Source organism: Castanea sativa, chromosome 5 (assembly GCF_040712315.1).
Source record: "Castanea sativa cultivar Marrone di Chiusa Pesio chromosome 5, ASM4071231v1".
NCBI classification, from domain to species: Eukaryota; Viridiplantae; Streptophyta; class Magnoliopsida; order Fagales; family Fagaceae; genus Castanea; species Castanea sativa.
The window spans coordinates 45,733,248-45,751,618 of record NC_134017.1 but is presented as its reverse complement, the minus strand read 5'-3'; the positions used below and the strand labels follow the sequence as shown (position 1 = coordinate 45,751,618).

The 18,371-nt window shown below is 37.1% G+C and overlaps 1 protein-coding gene across 1 annotated transcript; it reads right to left on the bottom strand.

The window, feature by feature from the left end:
* Window positions 1–12,106: 12,106 nt before the first annotated feature.
* Window positions 12,107–12,550, bottom strand: LOC142635280 (uncharacterized). The gene has a single exon (XM_075809465.1). The coding sequence runs from the start codon at window positions 12,548–12,550 to the stop codon at window positions 12,107–12,109; it is 444 nt and encodes a 147-aa protein (XP_075665580.1).
* Between the last annotated feature and the right edge of the window lie 5,821 nt (window positions 12,551–18,371).

The window sequence follows — 18,371 nt, the reverse complement described above, 5'->3', positions numbered from 1 at the left end:
TGACATGTTGGGGAGGAAGTACTGTTAGGATCTGTGCCCTTAAATCCTATTGTATGATGCTATGTATGACATTATGTATGACTCAATGTTGTAATTAATAAAGTTGTTTTATTATAATCTAAAATAATGGTAACATGAGTATTGGACATTATCATATAGTCCATGAGATGCGTAGTATGTGATTTATGTGAAAAGTCACAAAAGATATAAATCACAAGTTCTTTGTAAACTCAGAATTATAGTTCTTAGTCGGTGATGAAATTGGGAATTTCATCTGCGAAAACTATAACATATCAACTAAGATGATTTTTCTTGATCATGGAAGTGGAGACTTCTAGTTGGTATGTTGATATATTTTAATAGTTAAAACATATTGAACTGGACCGCTGTAAAATTTATTATTCTCCTAAAGACCATCAAATGAATAATAAATCTCACGACTTCTATTTGCATGAACTCTTAATCCTAAGAGAATAATGGACCTGATCATGAGGTGTAGGTTGCTTTGATATATCAGGAGTGAGATTTAAAGTCACGATCAAAACCTCAGTATGTTGGGCAACCACATTTCATGTTGATAGAACATATATATTCCCAAGATGAAATTCATAATCTTTTAACAAAGATATAAAATATTCTCTTGAAATAAGCTTAATAGGTTTGGTTATTTAGAGTGTTAGGACTAACCACTTTAATAAGGAGTTACTAAAGTATATGTTTATGAAACTGGATTTCATAAATATATGATGAATAACTTAAAGGATTAAACCGGGTACTCAAGGATTAAGATGTAGTAATTTTCAAAGTGCTAGTCTACATTCATGACTTTGTATTATTATGAATATTTTATGAAGGGGTTGCATGTATAATAAAGTCTTGGGATATAATTTATTAATAAGGCCTAGAGTGTAATTATATTTATATAGTGATATTAAATATAATTGATGGTAACTTTGGACTTATCAAGAATTGACAGAAAAGCCCAAGACCCATTGGAGCTAGTGTTTTATTGGTCCATTTTGGCCCACTCTAAGCCACACACTAAAGCCCAATTGGAAAGGCCCAATAGGCCAGTCCAATTAGATAATCAGTTAAATATAAAGGGAAAAGTATACAGAATTTTATATATGATACATCATTGTGAAATAGTATGTATGTGTGAGTGAAGCCACTCAATTATTCTTCCTTAGAAATTGATTGATAGACCACACTTCTTGGGCATAAAGTGGAAATGGAGTAAAGATTAAAAGTATTTCTAAGTACTTCTAAATTTTTGTTTTGAATTTCACCATACCAAGGTATGCTCTCTTGTTCTTAAACTCTGAAATTTACATAGTGCATGTTATCAATCATGAATGAAGTAGATCCGTGTTTGTTGCTTTCGTTGTGTGTTTTATATGAGATACAAAACTAGATTTTCCAACAATTGGTATCAAAGTGGTCTTCAATATCATGCTTGTATAACATGTGATTGAATTTTTAGAATCAAAGAAAGTAGTTTTCTTGGTGATTTAATTTTCTGCAGTAAAGTTTTTGCATAAAGTTATTGTTCTATAAACCCTATGTGCATTGATCAATATATGCAATATATTGTTTTGCATGGTTCCAAGAGGACATGGCTGTAAATTTTGTTTTGTGCCGTATGTTTTTGGTGTTTGTATTCATCAAGGAAACCATCTACACATCTTGCGAACGGGTTTATAGAAGTGGTTTATAAATATGATCGGATAGGAATGATGTACGTTGATTCTCATGTAATCATTTAATATTCCACTTTGCCATTAGTTTTAAAGTTTCTTAAATAAAATTGGAATATCATTCAAGCATGAGCATTTTGTTTTGCATTGCTTGGATATAGTTGACAGTTGAATTTTATTTGATAACCGTTGCCGATGCCATTAACTTATATGAGACATGGCGATATCGGGTTCACAATCAGGATAAATATTCTCTTGGTTTGTTTGAAGTGGCCCATAACTATAAAGTTATGGTGTCGTGTTATGATAGTATTTATCTTAGGAATGAACACGATAGTACTCTTGTCTCATTAGAATGCATATACCTATAATGCATTTGATAGTCTTTGTTTTAGTAATGAACGCGTAAATGTCTATTGCTAATATTAGTGACTGATACGGCCCACTTTAATTTAATTTCTTTGAATGTTTACATTCTTGGAATCTATATATATATTAATTTGGCCGTGGGCATGTTATTCTTTTGGGAAAGGTATATATGTAAACTTCAAGGAATTTTCCTTTTTCAGTTTATTAATATACATGCTATCATGTCAATGCTAGGATTATGAAATTTATTCTTAATGAGATTAGGATTATGTTTTCAAGGTGTCTAGCATTATTATGGTTCTTAATCTTAAAAATATTTAATTTCAAATATCTAGTGGGAGAGAGATACAAGGGTTGGATCTCATAGCCTTCATTGTTTGTTCATAGTAGTATGAAATATATACTTTGTCTTTGCTTCGAGCTTAGCATTTCATGCGGAGAGTATTTATTCCATGGTGCTACAAGATTGAACTACCTGGTTTATAGTGGTTTGATCAAACACCTTGTCTTAGCCTTGAGTTTTGCATTCCATGTGGAGGGTATTTTGTATCATGGTACTACAAAATAAACCTATTAAGGGAGATGAAATGTGGGTACACATGATTCTAGACAATGGTATACACTAGACTAAGTATTATAGTATCCTCAATGCTGAGTTCCTACTATTTTTACTTAGAGGCTAAATGTACAACGACATATTATTAGTGTTTGATAAGAGTTATCATGATAACACTAATAATGAGAATAGCCCTCAATCAATCATAGTATTTAATATTCACTTTATGCTGAGGAATATTGAATATGGGATTCGGTTGTCGTTGCATATTTTATATTATGGTTTTATTAAGGTTCCATACTATATATTTATATGCTAAATTGATAATGTCTAGTTTACTAATTATATTTATGCTTGTTATTTTCAAATTTGAAATCATGGCATCATTTAGCCCACTTTTTGCTATTCTTAATCAAAACAAATTGACTGGAAAAGAAATTTGGATATTGTTCTTACTGCTGAAGAGTACAAATATGTGCTTACTCAACCATGTCCTACCTTTCCATCATTGGATGCTCCTCTTGAGGAAAAAAAACGATATGATCGTTGGTAGAAATCTAATGAGATGGCTAAGTGCTATATCCTAACATCTATTTCAAATGTTCTACAACATTAAATGCAGGATGTAGAACTAGTTTCAGACATAATGTTAAGTCTGAAGGAGATGTTTGGTGAGGAAGGCCGTTCTGCAAGGCAAGAAACTATGAGACAGATTTATAATACCAAAATGGCTAAGGTACTTCAGCGAGGGAGCATTGTCTTAGGATGATCTCTAATCTGAATACATTGGAGGTTTTAGGTGCCAATATTGATGGAGAATTCCAAGTGGATATGATACTCCAGTCACTACCATAATCATTTAAGGAATTCAGACTTAACTATAATATGAACAAAATGATTTATTCATTGTCTGGATTAATGAATGAGTTGGTAGCGGCAGAAGGCATCCTTGGTACTTCTAGTGTTGATGCTAATATGGCTGAATCTTCTACTTCTCAATCTAAGTTGAAAGGCAAGGGTAAGAAGAAGAAGGACTTTGCCAAGCAAGATGGTAAACAAGTTGCCTTAGGAGTTGCCAACAAAGGAAAGAAAACCAAAGGAAAGTGTTTCTATTGTGGTGAGAAAGGACATTGGAAGAGGAATTGTCCAATATTTAGAGCTGCCAAGAATAAGGGTATGAAAAGTTTATTTCTTCTTGAAATATGTTTGGTACAAAATCCCACGGATTCCTAGTGTGTGGATTCAGGTTGTACTAACCATATTTGTAGTTCTTTGCAAGGGTTCTAAGAGACCAGAAAGCTGAATGAAAGGGAAATGTTTCTTACCTTGGCTGATGGGAGTAAGATTCCAGTTGTAGTTGTTGGAGTGTATAATTTATGTTTTGAATCTAGGGTTTTAATATTGGAAGATTGTCTGTATATACCTAATGTTCATAGGAATTTAATTTCTGCAACTTATTTAGGTAAACATGGATATTGTGTTATCCTAAAAGACAATGTTGTAATAAAGAAGGGTAAAGTGTTTATCTGTTCTGCCAATATTGTTGATGGTCTTTATTTTTTAACTCCTGATAAGTATGAATTATACAATTCTGAATTAGATAATAACTCTCATGTAAAATCATTAAAGAGAAAGTTTCCTTCTACAAGTGATGCATATCTTTGGCACTTGCGTTAGGGTCATATTAATTCAAACAAAATTCAAAGAATTATCAAAGATGGACCATGGACTTTGATGGTTTCCAGTTTGTGAATCTTGTTTGGAGGGTAAAATGATCAAATGGCCTTTTAATGCAAAAGGTAGAAGAGCCTAAGAGTTGCTAGAACTAGTACATTCAGATGTATGTGGTCATATGTCAATCCAAGCAAGTGGTGGCTATGAGTTTTTCATTACCTTCACTGATGATTACTCTAGATTTGGTTATGTGTACCCAATGAAACGGAAGTCTTAAGCTTTTGAAAAGTTTAAAGAGTTTAGGGCTGAAGTTGAGAATCAATTAGGTAAGCGCATAAAGGCCATTCGATCTGATTGAGGTGGCGAATACCTTCTTAGGGATTTCAAGGATTACTTGACTGAAAATGGGATTATATTCCAGTTGACTGCACTTGGAACTCCACAACAAAATGGTGTAGCAAAAAGAAGGAATATGACTCTTTTAGATATGGTTAGATCCATGTTGAGTTATTTGACTCTACGAATTTCCTTTTGGGGATATGCCATATGTACTGCAATGTATCTTCTAAATTTAGTACATTTGAAGACTGTTTCTAAAACACTTGTAGAGTTCTGGACTAGGCGTAAGCCTAGTATGAGACATCTCCATATTTGGGGTTGTATAGCACATGTATTGAAAGGAAAGTCTGACAAGTTACAGTCTAAAACATAAGTGGTATTCTTTGTAGGGTATCTAGAAAGAACTGTTGGAGGTTTATTCTATAGTCACAAGGATAGTAAAGTGTTTGTTAGCACAAATGCCAAATTCTTGGAAAATGACTATATGAATGATTATACTCTTAGAAGTAGAGTTGTTTTGGCTGAAATGAATGAACTTGTAGTTGAAAAACCAATGGATGAAACTAGGGGTGATGTGGGTGTATTAGATACACCATAAGACATTACTCATGAGATGACTAGTACACAGGTGCCTCGTCGTAGTAGGAGAATTGTTCAGCCTCCTATAAGATTTATAGGTTTGGGAGAAACTTATGAAGCTATCCAAGAAGAGGCTGAATCGGATCCCTACACTTATGAAGAGGCAATAAATGATATAGATGCATATCATTAGGTCCAAGCTATGAAATATGAATTGGATTCTATGTAGTCTAATCAAGTATGGGAACTTGAAAAGGCGCTTAACGGCATTAAACTTGTTGGTTGCAAATGGGTTTACAAGAGAAAGAGAGGGATAGATGGAAATGTTAAAACTTTTAAAGCAAAACTAGTGGCGAAAGGGTATACACAAAAAGGAGGTATTGATTATGATGAAACTATTTCGCCAGTAGCCATGCTTAAATCTATCAGAATTCTTTTATCCATTGCTGCTCATTGTGATTATGAGATTTGACATATGGATGTCAAGACTACATTTCTTAATGGCAATCTTGAAGAAGAAATCTATATGATGCAACCGGAAGGTTTCATAGCAAAGAACCAAGAGCATATGGTATGCAAGTTGAAAAGGTTCATTTATGGACTTAAACAAGCATCTAGGTCATGGAACATCAGATTTTATCAAGCAATCAAATTGGTTTTGAACAAAATCTTGATGAACCATGTGTGTACAAAAGACATAGAGATAAAGTAGTAATGTTCCTAGTGCTTTTTGTTGATGATATTCTACTCATTGGAAATGATGTAGGGGTAATGTCATCGGTAAAGATTTGGTTCTCAAGCTAATTTGATATGAAGGACTTGGGTGAAGCTAACTTTATTCTAGGGATCAAGCTTTGGCGAGATTGCAAGAATAAGATGTTAGGTTTATCACAAGCTGGATATATAGATAAGATTCTAGAATGGTTTAGCATGCAAAAATCCAAGAAAGGATTACTTCCTTTTAGACATGGAGTTCCTCTGTCTGATGACCAAAGGCCAAAGACTCTTAAGGAAAAAAATACAATGAGACAAGTTCCTTATGCTTCTCCAATAGGAAGTCTCATGTATGTCATGCTATGTACTAGACCAGATATCTATTATCCAGTTAGCATGGTTAGCAGATATCAATCAAATCTAGGACTTAAACATTGGCAAACTGTAAAGCATATTCTCAAGTATCTACAGAGAACGAGAGATTATTTGCTTGTTTACCATAGTGAGGATTTGATTCCCATTGGTTATACAGATTCAGATTTTCAATCAGATCTTGATTTTAGAAAGTACACTTTAGGTTGTGTGTTCACTTTGGGAGGTGGAGCCATAAGTTGGAGGAGTGTTAAGCATTCTTGTATTGCGGACTCCAACATGGAAGTTGAATATGTTGTTACTTGTGAGGCGGCAAAGGAAGTTCTTTGGCTCAAGAAATTCCTTTCTGATCTTGGTGTTGTGAAAATGGAGCAAGTTCCCATCACATTGCTTTGCAACAATAGTGGAGCGGTTGCACAATCCAAAGATCCAAGGAATCATAAGAAAGGAAAGCACATTTAGAGAAAATACCACATTATTTGAGACATTGTTGCTCGAGGAGATGTGGTAGTAGCAAAGATTGATAGTGCAAGTAATCTAGTGGATCCCTTAACCAAAACCTTGCCCCAAAGGACCTTTGAGTCACATTTGGAGGGAATGAGAGTTAGATTAGTGCACAATAGTCTTTCGGGCAAGTAGGAGATTGTTAAGATGTGTGTCTTTAAATCCTATTGTATGATCCTATGTATGAAATTATGTATGACTTAATATTGTAATTAATAAAGTTGTTTTATTATAATCTAAAATAATGGTAACATGAATATTGGACACTATCATATAGTCCATGAGATGCATAGTATGTGATTTATGTAAAAATTCACAGAAGATATAAATTACAAGTTCTTTGTAAACTCAGAATTATAGTTTGTAATTGGTGATGAAATTAGGCATTTCATCTATGAAGACTATAACATATCAGCTAAGATGATTTGTCTTGATCATGGAAGTGGAGACTTCTAGTTGGTATATTGATATGTTTAAGAGTTAAGACATATTGAACTAGACCATTGTAAGATTTATTATTCTCCTAACGACTGTCAAATTAATAATAAATCTCACAACTTCTATTTGCATGAACTCTTAATCCTGAGAGAATAATGGGCCCGATCATGAGGTGTAGGTTGCTTTGATATATCAGAAGTAAGATCTAAAGTCACGATCAAAACTTCAGTATGTTGGGTAGCCGCATTTAATGTTGATGGAACATATATTCTTAAGATGGAATTTATAATTTCTTAACGAAAATATAAAATATTCCATTGAGATAAATTTAATGGGTTTGGTTATTCAGAGTGTTAGGTCTAACCACTTTAGTAAGGAGTTACTAAAGTATATATTTATAAAATTGAATTTCGTAAATTACTACAACTTAAGATGTAGTAATTTTCAAAGTGGCAGTCTACATTCATGACTTTGTATTATTACGAATATTTTATGAAGGGGTTGCATGTATAATAAAGTCTTGGGATATAGTTTATTAATAAGGCCTAGACTGCAATTATATTTATATAGTGGTATTAAATATAATTAATAGTAACTTTGGACTTGTCAAGAATTGACAAAAAAGCCCAAGGCCCATTGGAGCTAGTGTCTTATTAGTCCCACTCCAAGTTACACACTAAAGCCCAATTGGAAAGACCCAATAGGCCAGCTCAATTAGATAATCAGTTAGATATAAAGGGAGAAACATATAAAATTTTATATATGATACGTCATTGTGAAATGGTATGTATGTGTGAGTGAAGCCACTCGATTATTCTTCCTTAGAAACTGATTGAGAGACCACACTTCTTGGGTGTAAAGTGGAATTGGAGTGAAGATTAAAAGTATTCCCAAGTACTTATAATCTTTTGTTTTGAATTTCACCATACCAAGGTACGCTCTCTTGAAAGCTGTTGCCATCATTGCTTTGGAGACTACCTGACCTTTTGAAGTAGTAAGCTTGAAGGCACTCTACTTGGCAGAGAGGGTGCGGTGTTATTTGGTGGGTAGAGAAGACCCACAGATTTCGATGGATCCTCCAGAGTTCATGCTTGCCCCACACTCCATGATCGATGTTGAGTACAACTCATGGGGGAGTGGCATTCCCTATGCGGGGCAGCTCATTGATGGATTGGATTATGAGGAATTCAACATCACCTGCCTCATGCCTCTCCTTAATGCTTAGGTATATGCTCAATCTCTTCTTCTTCTTTTCCTTTTCCTTTACCTTGTTTGTCATGGCTTCTAATGGTGGAAAACTTGTAGCAAAAGAAGCTTTTTGTCGGTGAGCTAATTGATCCTCCACATCTCCCTTGGATTGTTTACACTTGTGGCCCTGATGGCTTTACTCGGGACGCATTGTGCCCCATTGATAGGCCAAAAATGTATTGACCCATTGTGATGAATTAATCAATTAATAAGCCAAGTGAATTAATTAGGTTCAATTACATGCAAAAAGCATGGCAGCACAAACAAATCACCACATAACAAAATGTAGCAGAAATTAAATTTGACATAGTGATTTTTTTACAAATGGGGAAAACATGCACGGCAAAAACCCTATCGAGTGATTTTAAAGGTCACCACTCTTTAGAATCCACTATTATCAAAATAAGCGGTTACAAGTAAAGGAATCCCGGTACCTTATACCAACCTACAGTTGAACCCTTACCTCAATACCTAATTGGACTTGTTCTGTAGTGACAATCTCTCTTTTGTATTGCATGGCTCTTAGTATGTGACTAACCAAAAGATACGCGGATCTTAGTATGCGACTTGATTACCAACTTAAGAAGGATGTTGCCTGCAAAGTTCTTCTATTATTCAACACTCAAAGATCACGAAGTTGCTTGGTCACAAAACCTTACGATGTACAAACGTAATAGCTTCTCAAGAACTAGGGCAAACTAGGTTTTCGGTCACATTTGAGGAATTATGCTCTTGTGCAATTGTGCTCTTAGCTGTGCAACCTGATACGACCCTTAAAATAATCCTTATATATGTTTAGGATCGTGAGAAAAGAAATCCCAAACACATCATCACAGATTGGATGAAAATTAGAACTGAGAATCTGAATTTCATAAACCTCGACAGATACCTTAGCTGTTGAGCAGTTGTCGAGCCTCAGGCTGAAACAGCTCTTTTAAACCTCGATAGATGCTAGCTGTCAAGCTTTAGTGAACATCACTTCTTCACTTGTTTCTTGGAAAAACTTGCATGGCTTTAACACTTGAACTTGAAACCTTGTTTTTTAAAGCATTAAATACATCTTAGATCTACCCAGTTACAAGTAAAGTGCGTTTTGTCAAAGGATTAGCCAATACATAACATGTTGACATATGTACTTAACATCCAATCACATTTGTCCTAACACCCATGGGCTACCCTTTTCCCATAATCCCAACCCATGGGCTACTCACATTTGTCCTAACATAATCCCAATCCTATGGGCTACCCTTTTCCTCCAAACACTTAGGTGATGAGTACTTCTTTCCCTTTATTCTTTTTTCTATCTCTCAATTTTTCGATCACTATCCCTTCTTTCTTTGAATTGCAGCCCACCATCCAAGAGCATAAGGAGTTGGTATGGTTGGCTGGGAATCTCAAGCTAGAGGTGAACAACTATTCAAGGAGTTTGTACAGTCCTAGAGGGGTAGCCTACTCGAGCAGTGGTGGTGGTGATGATAATGATGATGGTGGTGATGAAGAGGATTTAGAGACGACTCCTATAACAGTAGCCTTTTGGGTCCCAAAATCCTCACCAACATATTTTCAACTCAAAGAGCATTTTTCTGAGGTCCCCCAATGGTAGAAAACTTTCCACTCAATGTCTCGGCTTGGATTAGGAGGCTTGGTCCTGATTTCAAGGACTCCATCGCTCCCTATGGTCTTTCTTGTGTCTTTCCATACCATCAAATAAGGGTGGATGAGCCTCTTCTTCATGCCGCTGCCAACCATTAGGTCCCTACTTGGCATGTTATCCGCTTCAATGGAGTTGAACTATGCCCTACTATTGAAGAATTTGCTGGCATTATGAGTGAACCAGAGATTGACAATCTCCTCTTCCCTTCCATGGGTGAGGATCTCCCCTCCTTGCTGCAAGTTACGTTCAACATCCCTCTTGCTACGGCCAATGGTGGTGCATCTTTGGAAAACTCAACCTTAGCTTGGTTTTTGCACATTTTTCCGACCTAGCCCATCTCGTGGGTGAGAGACCATGTTCATACTTTCTTCGTGCCTTTTGCTTATGTGCTCTTGCAAAGTACTTCTTGGTCCAAAGGTCATATTGTGTGGACCTTCAGATGTGCATGGTGGTCTATGCGCTAAAGATAGGTAACCTAGTAGGCTTGATCTTGGCGGAAACCCTCAATAGTTTAGATGCCTTTCATAGGAAGGAAGCAAGATTTTTTGCATGAAGTTCTCTTCTTCTTTAGGTATAATATCTAACTTTTTCCTAGGTTCTCAACCTAGCGGGATTCCTCTAATTTTGCATGGATTGCCTTTTAGTTTTTAACCCATCGAGGCACCTTATATCGTCTTTCATTATCATTTTTTTTTTTCACTCATGCTCTCTCTTCCTTTTTTTTTCCCTTCTTTTTTTCTTCTATAGATATGCCTATAAGAGATGTTTCGGTTGCTTCAACCTTCTACCGTACCCCCCAGCACATACCTCCCTAGGCATTTTAAGGACTGCTGGCTTCATCAAAATGACCCGAGCTTTGAGGCGTACATGAAGCTTATGGGTCGCATCAAGGAGACTGACATTCAATGGGTTGTGGAGTCGTGGCACATCTCAAGCATGGTTCATCATTGCTACAAGGACTACTATGTGCCTTTAGTTGGACTTCATTGCTACTCATACTACTCCACTTGCCGTATCTCAAGGCAATTTGGAGAGCATCAAGGAGCTCCTTGTGGTAAAGGTGTCTTCCACACCGAGGTGTTTACTGATAGGATCTTGGGTAGGCTTCGTGAGGCTTGGCCTTACCGTAGAGTGACTAGAGCCATTGCTCCACCTAGATACATCTATCCCACTATGAGGTATAAGCAATGGTTGGAGGATGACATGAAGTGGATTTTGAGGGAGGAGAAAGCTTGCGTGAAGACTAGCAAGAAAGTAAGGAGGGCTAAGTGACCACCTTGAAATGCACCATTTTACTTTTCTGCACTTTATGATTCTCATGTTTTTTTTTTTTTGAATTTAATAAAGGATTGGAGTGTTCCAAATCCCCTATGAAAACAATCTTGTTAGCTTTTAATTTGAGCAATAAGAGAATTACTTTTTATTATCTTTGCTTATTGTCATCTCATTCCCTTGTTTTCTTTTTCTTTTCTTTTTCCTTTACCATGTAATTTTTGCCTATGACGTCCCTTTGGGAATTTTCACCATGCCCATGGTCTTTTCCCCTAACTTTTGCCTAGATTGCCCTTTTGGGTTTTCAATCTAGTTGGGTTCTTTTGCCTTAATTTTTACCTAGGCCGCCTTTTTGGGTTTTCAACCTAGTAGACTTTTAAAAAAAAAAAAAAATTTAAATGTTGTATTTCTGGAGTTTATCCATATTAATTGGGTGAAGCATCTCTTCCCCATCTAAATATGTGATTCTTGTAGCACCTTCAAACATGATCTTATTAATGATAAAAGGCCCAGACCACCTTGGCTTCATCTTTCCGCTTGGATCAAAAGTCTCATCTCTAAGCACCTTTAGGACTAAGTCCCCTTCTTTAAAGTTTCTCGGTTTCACTATCTTGTTGAATGCTTTAGCAATCCTTTTTTGGTCCCCTGTGCATGATATTGTGCCCTAGCCCTCTCATCTATCAAAGCCAATTATTCATATCTTGCCTTAGCCCAATCTTCTTCTAGGACCTTAGTTTCCACCAATACCCTCAAAGATTGTATCTCCACCTCAATAGGAAGCACCACCTCACTACCATAAACCAAAGAGTAAGGTGTTGCCCTAGTCAACACGCGGATAGAAGTTTTATAACCCCATAAGGCTAATGGAAGCTTTTCAGCCGAATCTTTGTATGTCACTACCATCTTGGTTAGGATGTTCTTCGCATTCTTATTAGTTGCTTCTACAGCCCCATTAGCTTGTGGTTGATATGGTGAAGACTGGTAATGCTCAATGTTATATTCTTCCATGATTCTCCAAACTTTACCCTCAAAGTGGGAACTGTTATCGAAGATGATCTCTTGAGGCACTTCAAACTGACATATGATGTTGTTTTCTAAGAATCGAGCCACATGCTTAGCCTTCCATGAATACATCCTAGTTAATTGCCACTAGGATGTATTCATGCCCATTTGAAGCTTTGGGGGCTATCCTTCCGATCACATCTATGCCCCAAACCAAGAATGGCCATGGAGAAGTCATGTTATACAACTCACTAGGTGATACATGGTTCAAGTTGGCGTATGTTTGACAATTGTGGCAACTCTTCACATAGTCCACACAATCGGTCTCCATCGTATTCCAATAGTACCCTAGCCTTAGAATTTTCTTGGCTAACATTTTACCATTCATATGAGGGCCACATATCCCTTGATGAACTCCTTCCATTACCTTCTCGACTTCTTCCTTCTTCAAGCAACAAAGCTGTATACCATCGTAGGATCTTCTATAGAATTGTCCTCCACATAGGATATATTGTATTGCCATCATCCTAATGAAACGACGTTCTCTCTTGTTGGCACCATCCGGATATGCCTCTAGTTCTAAGAACTTCACAATGTCATAGTACCACAAAACTTCTTCTTCCTCTATGGTCATTACTGAAGCTCCGGTCTTCCCTTTTTGCACTTCCTCATAACTTTGCTCAATCTCCAAGGATCGTGTCCATACTCTCTCAAGTATTTCAACCATGGAGGCTAAGGTAGCTAAGGCATCCGCAAATTGATTTTCAGCCCTAGGGATAATTGTGTAGTCAATCTTGTCAAAGGTCTTGGTAAGTCCTCCAAGTATTGTTGATAAGGCTTCAAGTCTTCCTCCTTCAACTTCCAAAACTTTGGTACTTGGGCTATAAACAAAGTTGAATCTCAAAAGACTTCAACCTCCTTTACCCTTAATTCTCGATGAGCTTCCATCTTGGCAGTGCAAGCCTCATATTCAGCCATGTTATTAGTTGCTTCGAAGTTCAACTTGATTGTCAAAGGTATGTGAGGTCCCTCGGAAGTGATCAAGAGTATTCTTATCCCATTCCCATATTGGTTTACAGCTTCGTCAAAGTACATTTTCCATGTCCTTAACTCAACGTCCAAAATGTCCTCATCTGGAAAGTCTTCTTTACCATCTTCCCCCTCTATAGGATTCTCAGCACAAAAATTTGACACGACGCTCCCTTTGATAATTTTCTAGCCACATACTTCAAATCGAATTCTACCAATAAGATCAACCATCTTGAAAATTTTCCACTTAAAGCAGGCTTCTCAAAGAGAAGCTTCAATTGGTCCATTCTTGCCACCACTCATATTTGGAAAGGTAAAATGATATGTCTCAACTTCTGTACAACCCAAATAAGTGCAACGCATGACTTTTCTATGGGAGTGTACATAGCCTCATAATCATGGAACCTTTTGCTTAACTAGTATGTGGCCCTCTCATTCTTGTCATCATCTTCTTGTGCAAGCATACTTCCAACCACGTCCCCTATGATAGAGAGGTATAGGAGTACAAGTTTTCCATGTTGTGGAAGCACTAGGATAGGTGGGTGGAGGAGATATTCCTTGATAAGTTCAAAGGTCTTTTGGTACTCATCATTCTATGTATGTGGTTTATTCTTCCTTAGGAGTTTGAAGATGGGCTCACAAGTGGAGGTGAGCTTGGTAATGAATTGACTAATATATTGTAATCAACCCAAGAAACCCCTTATCTCTTTCTCACTTGTGGGTGGAAGTATCTCCAATATGGCTTTGATTTTGGATGGGTCAACTTCTACCCCTCTATCACTCATTAGGAAGCCTAGCAATTTTCCAGCGATTACTCCGAATGTATACTTTTGTGGGTTCAATCTTAGCCTATAATCTTTAATCCTCTTAAAGAACTTCCTCAAGTTTACGGTGTAGCTTTCTCTATCCTTGGATTTCACTATCATATCATATCATTGACATACATCTCCACCACCTTATGCATCATATCATATAACAAGGTTGTAGCCATCCTTTAGTAGGTTGCCCTGTCATTCTTGATACCAAACGGCATCATTGTGTAACAATAGATTCCTCATTTGGTAGTGAAAGTGGTTTTGGTCATATCTTTGGGAGCCATCTTGATTTGGTTGTACCCTAAGAAACTATCCATGAAAGACATCAAAGCACTTCCCACCGTGTTATCTACCAAGACATCAATGTGAGGGAGAGGAAAGTTATCCTTAGGGCATGCCCTATTCAAGTCCCTAAAATCTACACACATCCTCAGCTTCCTATGCTTCTTAGGTACGAGCATGACATTGGCTACCCATTTGGCTTAGTGTACGAGTTTGATGAACCCTACCTTCAATTGCTTAATGACTTCCTCCTTGATTTTTAAAAGCCACAGTCCTCATTCCTTTCAAATTTTTTTTAACGAGTACCATGTGATCATGAGTGTCAATGTGATGTTGAGCTATCTCGGGGTCAATTCTAGGCATATCTTCATAGGACCATGCAAACACCTCTTGAAATTTTGTGAGGAGTTCTTGAAGATCTTTTCTTTCTTTTACATTTAAAGTTGAGCCAATTTTAATTAAGGATAGATTCTCATTATTGCCCAAATTAATAGTTTCAAGAGTTGGTTCCATAGGTTCAATTTTCTTTTCTAATTGTTTCTTAATTTTAACAAATTCATTTGAATCATTTAAGTGCAGGATTTCAATATTATGGGACATATCAAAGAAAACTAAATCAGAATTCATCTTATTGAAAGTATTGAAAAGTACATTGGAACTTGCATTACAAAACTTTTTCCCCATGTTTTCAAAAAACCCAACCCAAGTCCAATTATTAATGGGCCCTACAATAGGCATGGTGAATTTGGAAGGATCACTTGGCTCTTCATTGGTGATGGCGAACACATCCCCACTCGTCTTCATCGTGGTCTTCATTGCTTCAGCGTCCATGTAGTTCACCCAATTGGCCTCTTCTTGTATTTCTTTGATCACCACGGTAGGTTTCTCCTTAAAGGTGAGCTTTTCATTAAAGAACATTTCACAACTCGGATACACCTTTCCATCCTTAACTACCTAAGGTTCGGGGAGGCCACAATAAGGAAAGTTTTCCCCTTCCTTCACAAAGTTCCCATTGAGAGTGCCAAGGTTATTCTTGATTCTATCGCAGCCTTTAAAGAATCCTAAACCTTCCCTAGTCACTTGAGTCTTGACATTGGGGAACTCGAATACCCCTTTTCCTTCTTTTCCAAGGCCCATACCAGGCATGTATCCCATGTTCTTCATAATTACAATTACCTTATGGCTACAATATGGGAACAAGTCAGTAGCATACCTTTCATCCTTCAACCCACAATTAGACATGTTTACGAACTTAAAGCCACTCATTTGAAGCTCATTTCCTCCTTCCTTAAGTCCATAAACTAGTGTTAGAATTTCACCATCTCCAAGCACTATGGCAATCCCTCCTTTCCATGGGATCTTTATATTTTGGTGTAGCGAGAAGGGGATTGCCCCATTGGGGTGAAGCCAAGCTCTTTCCAAGAGAAGGTTGTAATTTGGGGTGATGTCCATGACATAAAACTCCACAATGGTTTCTATTGGCCCAATCTTGACAGGAGCCTTGAAAGTACCCATGACCTTCCTTGAAGTGTTGTCATATGCTCTTACGGTTAAGGGAGAAGGGACGATAGTCTCTATATCTAGGCCAATAGTGAGGACAGTCCTAAAAGGACAAACATTCAAGGCAAACCCATTGTCAATAAGTACCATTGAAACCTTAGCACCCATGGATTCAATGGTGATTTTCAAGGGTCTAGTGTGAGTAGCTCCTAGGTGGGGAGATCTTCATCGGAAAGGCAAGGAGGGGGTGTAAGGAATCCTCGACTCCCATGAGAGACAAAGCTTCTTGTGGTCTTTCTATATGTACTTCTTTCTCATTCAAGGTGTCTAAGAGAGCCTTACGATGCTTTTGAGAGGCCATGAGTAAGCCTCATATGGACACATGAGGTTGGGTCTTCTTCAATTGCATTAAGACCCTATCTTCTTCTTCTTTGTCTTATTTTCCTTTAGGTTCTGTGGTCTTGGACCCTTCCCTTAAATCTCTACCAGGATGATCTTTTTATCAAAAAGGATGGTTTGTAGTGATTCCCATTCCTAGTGATATTTGCTACTTTGTCCTGTAGGACCCTTTTCTCTAATTCTGTCACTCTTTTGGGAAGTATTCCCCACACCACTAGCGCTTCCTTCAAGATTTCATCTTTTTCATCCATATTCCTTGGACCTCCACGGCATTGATATTGACATTTGCAACTTCTATCAACTTTGAGAAATCCTATTCAATCTCATCTATTTGAACCCAATTTTGATATGGAGGAGGAGCCCTGTGGTAATCGAGCAAAGGGTTCTTTCTAATGTTGGGTTTGGTGATGATGTTGGGATTTGGAAAGATTCCATTATCTATGAGGTCTTGTATTTCATGTTTAAGGCAGAAGCAATTATCGGTCTTGTGGCTGGATTTTTGGTAGTAGTGGCAATATTCATTAAGATTCTGAGTGGAAGGTATGGGATTAGGCATGGGTGTAGGGTCTAAAGGTTTAATGACTCATTTGGAGGATAGGTTTTCATATGCTTGGGTGAGGGTCATTCCTAGGTCAGAGAATTTTAGGTGAGCTTTCTTTAGGTAGGCTAGTGTTTGTTGGGGTATGATGGCGCTCACATGTACCAGATTAGGTGCTTTAGTTTTGGTTCCCCCTCCATATGTTTTCTTGCTTAGAGGCTTAGTTTCACCTATCTCCAATTGCCCATTGTGGATAGTGTCTTCAATTCTTGTCCCATAATCGCATAGTTCTCCAAATGAGCTAATAGGCAATGATAAAAACCTACTATTATAAGCTGGAAGCAAGTTCTTGATAATCATGTTGATTTGGTCCTTCTCATTTGGCCTATTGACCATTCTAGACGCCTTGGTCTTCCATCTAGTCATGTATTCGGAAAATGTCTCCTTGCACCTTGTTTGGTAGTCTCCAAATCCTTTAGAGTCACATCAATCATGGTGTTGAAGATGAATTGGTCCACAAACAACTCCACTAGTGTTAGGATATGTGCCCTTTAAATCCTATTGTATGATGCTATGTATGACATTATGTATGATATTATATTATGATTAATAAAGTTGTTTTGTTATTATCTAAAATAATGGTAACATGAATATTTGGACATTATCGTATAGTCCATGAGATACATAGTATGTGATTTAGTCACAGAAGATATAAATCACAAGTTCTTTGTAAACTCAGAATTTTAGTTTGTAGTCGGTGATGAAATTAGGTATTTCATCTACGAAGACTATAACATATTGTTGAGGACCAAAATTTGACAAGAAAGCCCATTCCATGAAAAGTAAGGAAAGACCATGGGCCTTAACAAAAGAAGACCCAATTCATGAAGTTAAGAAGGATCATGAAGGCCCAAAGTCCCAAAAAGAAGGAAAAATAAAGAAATAATAACAATAATAATAAAAAAGAAGAGGGCCTAAACTTAGTCAGGCCAGAGGACATGCATCAAGAAAAAGGATCTTGGTCAGGCCAGAGGATATGCAGTAAGAAGAATCAACATCAAGGCCCTAGGACCTTGATGTATCCTTTTGAAGCCTTAAGAAGAAGACCTTGGTTGACATATGGGAAAGCCAAGGTGTATGTTCAGATTTCCAGCAAAAGCCATTAAAATATTCAACAAAACCAGGTATTATCTTTGTAACCCATGGTCCAAGCCCATGGGATCCTAAGTTGGTAGTATGGGAGAAATGGTTTGGTCGGTAGGGGAGTGATTTCTGGTGAAAGGAGGATCCCAAAGGTTTCACTTAGCTCATATATTTGATTGGAATACATGAACCAATGGAAAACTCAGTTCCCCTATGTGCATGACACCTCCCACAATTTCCTCTTAAT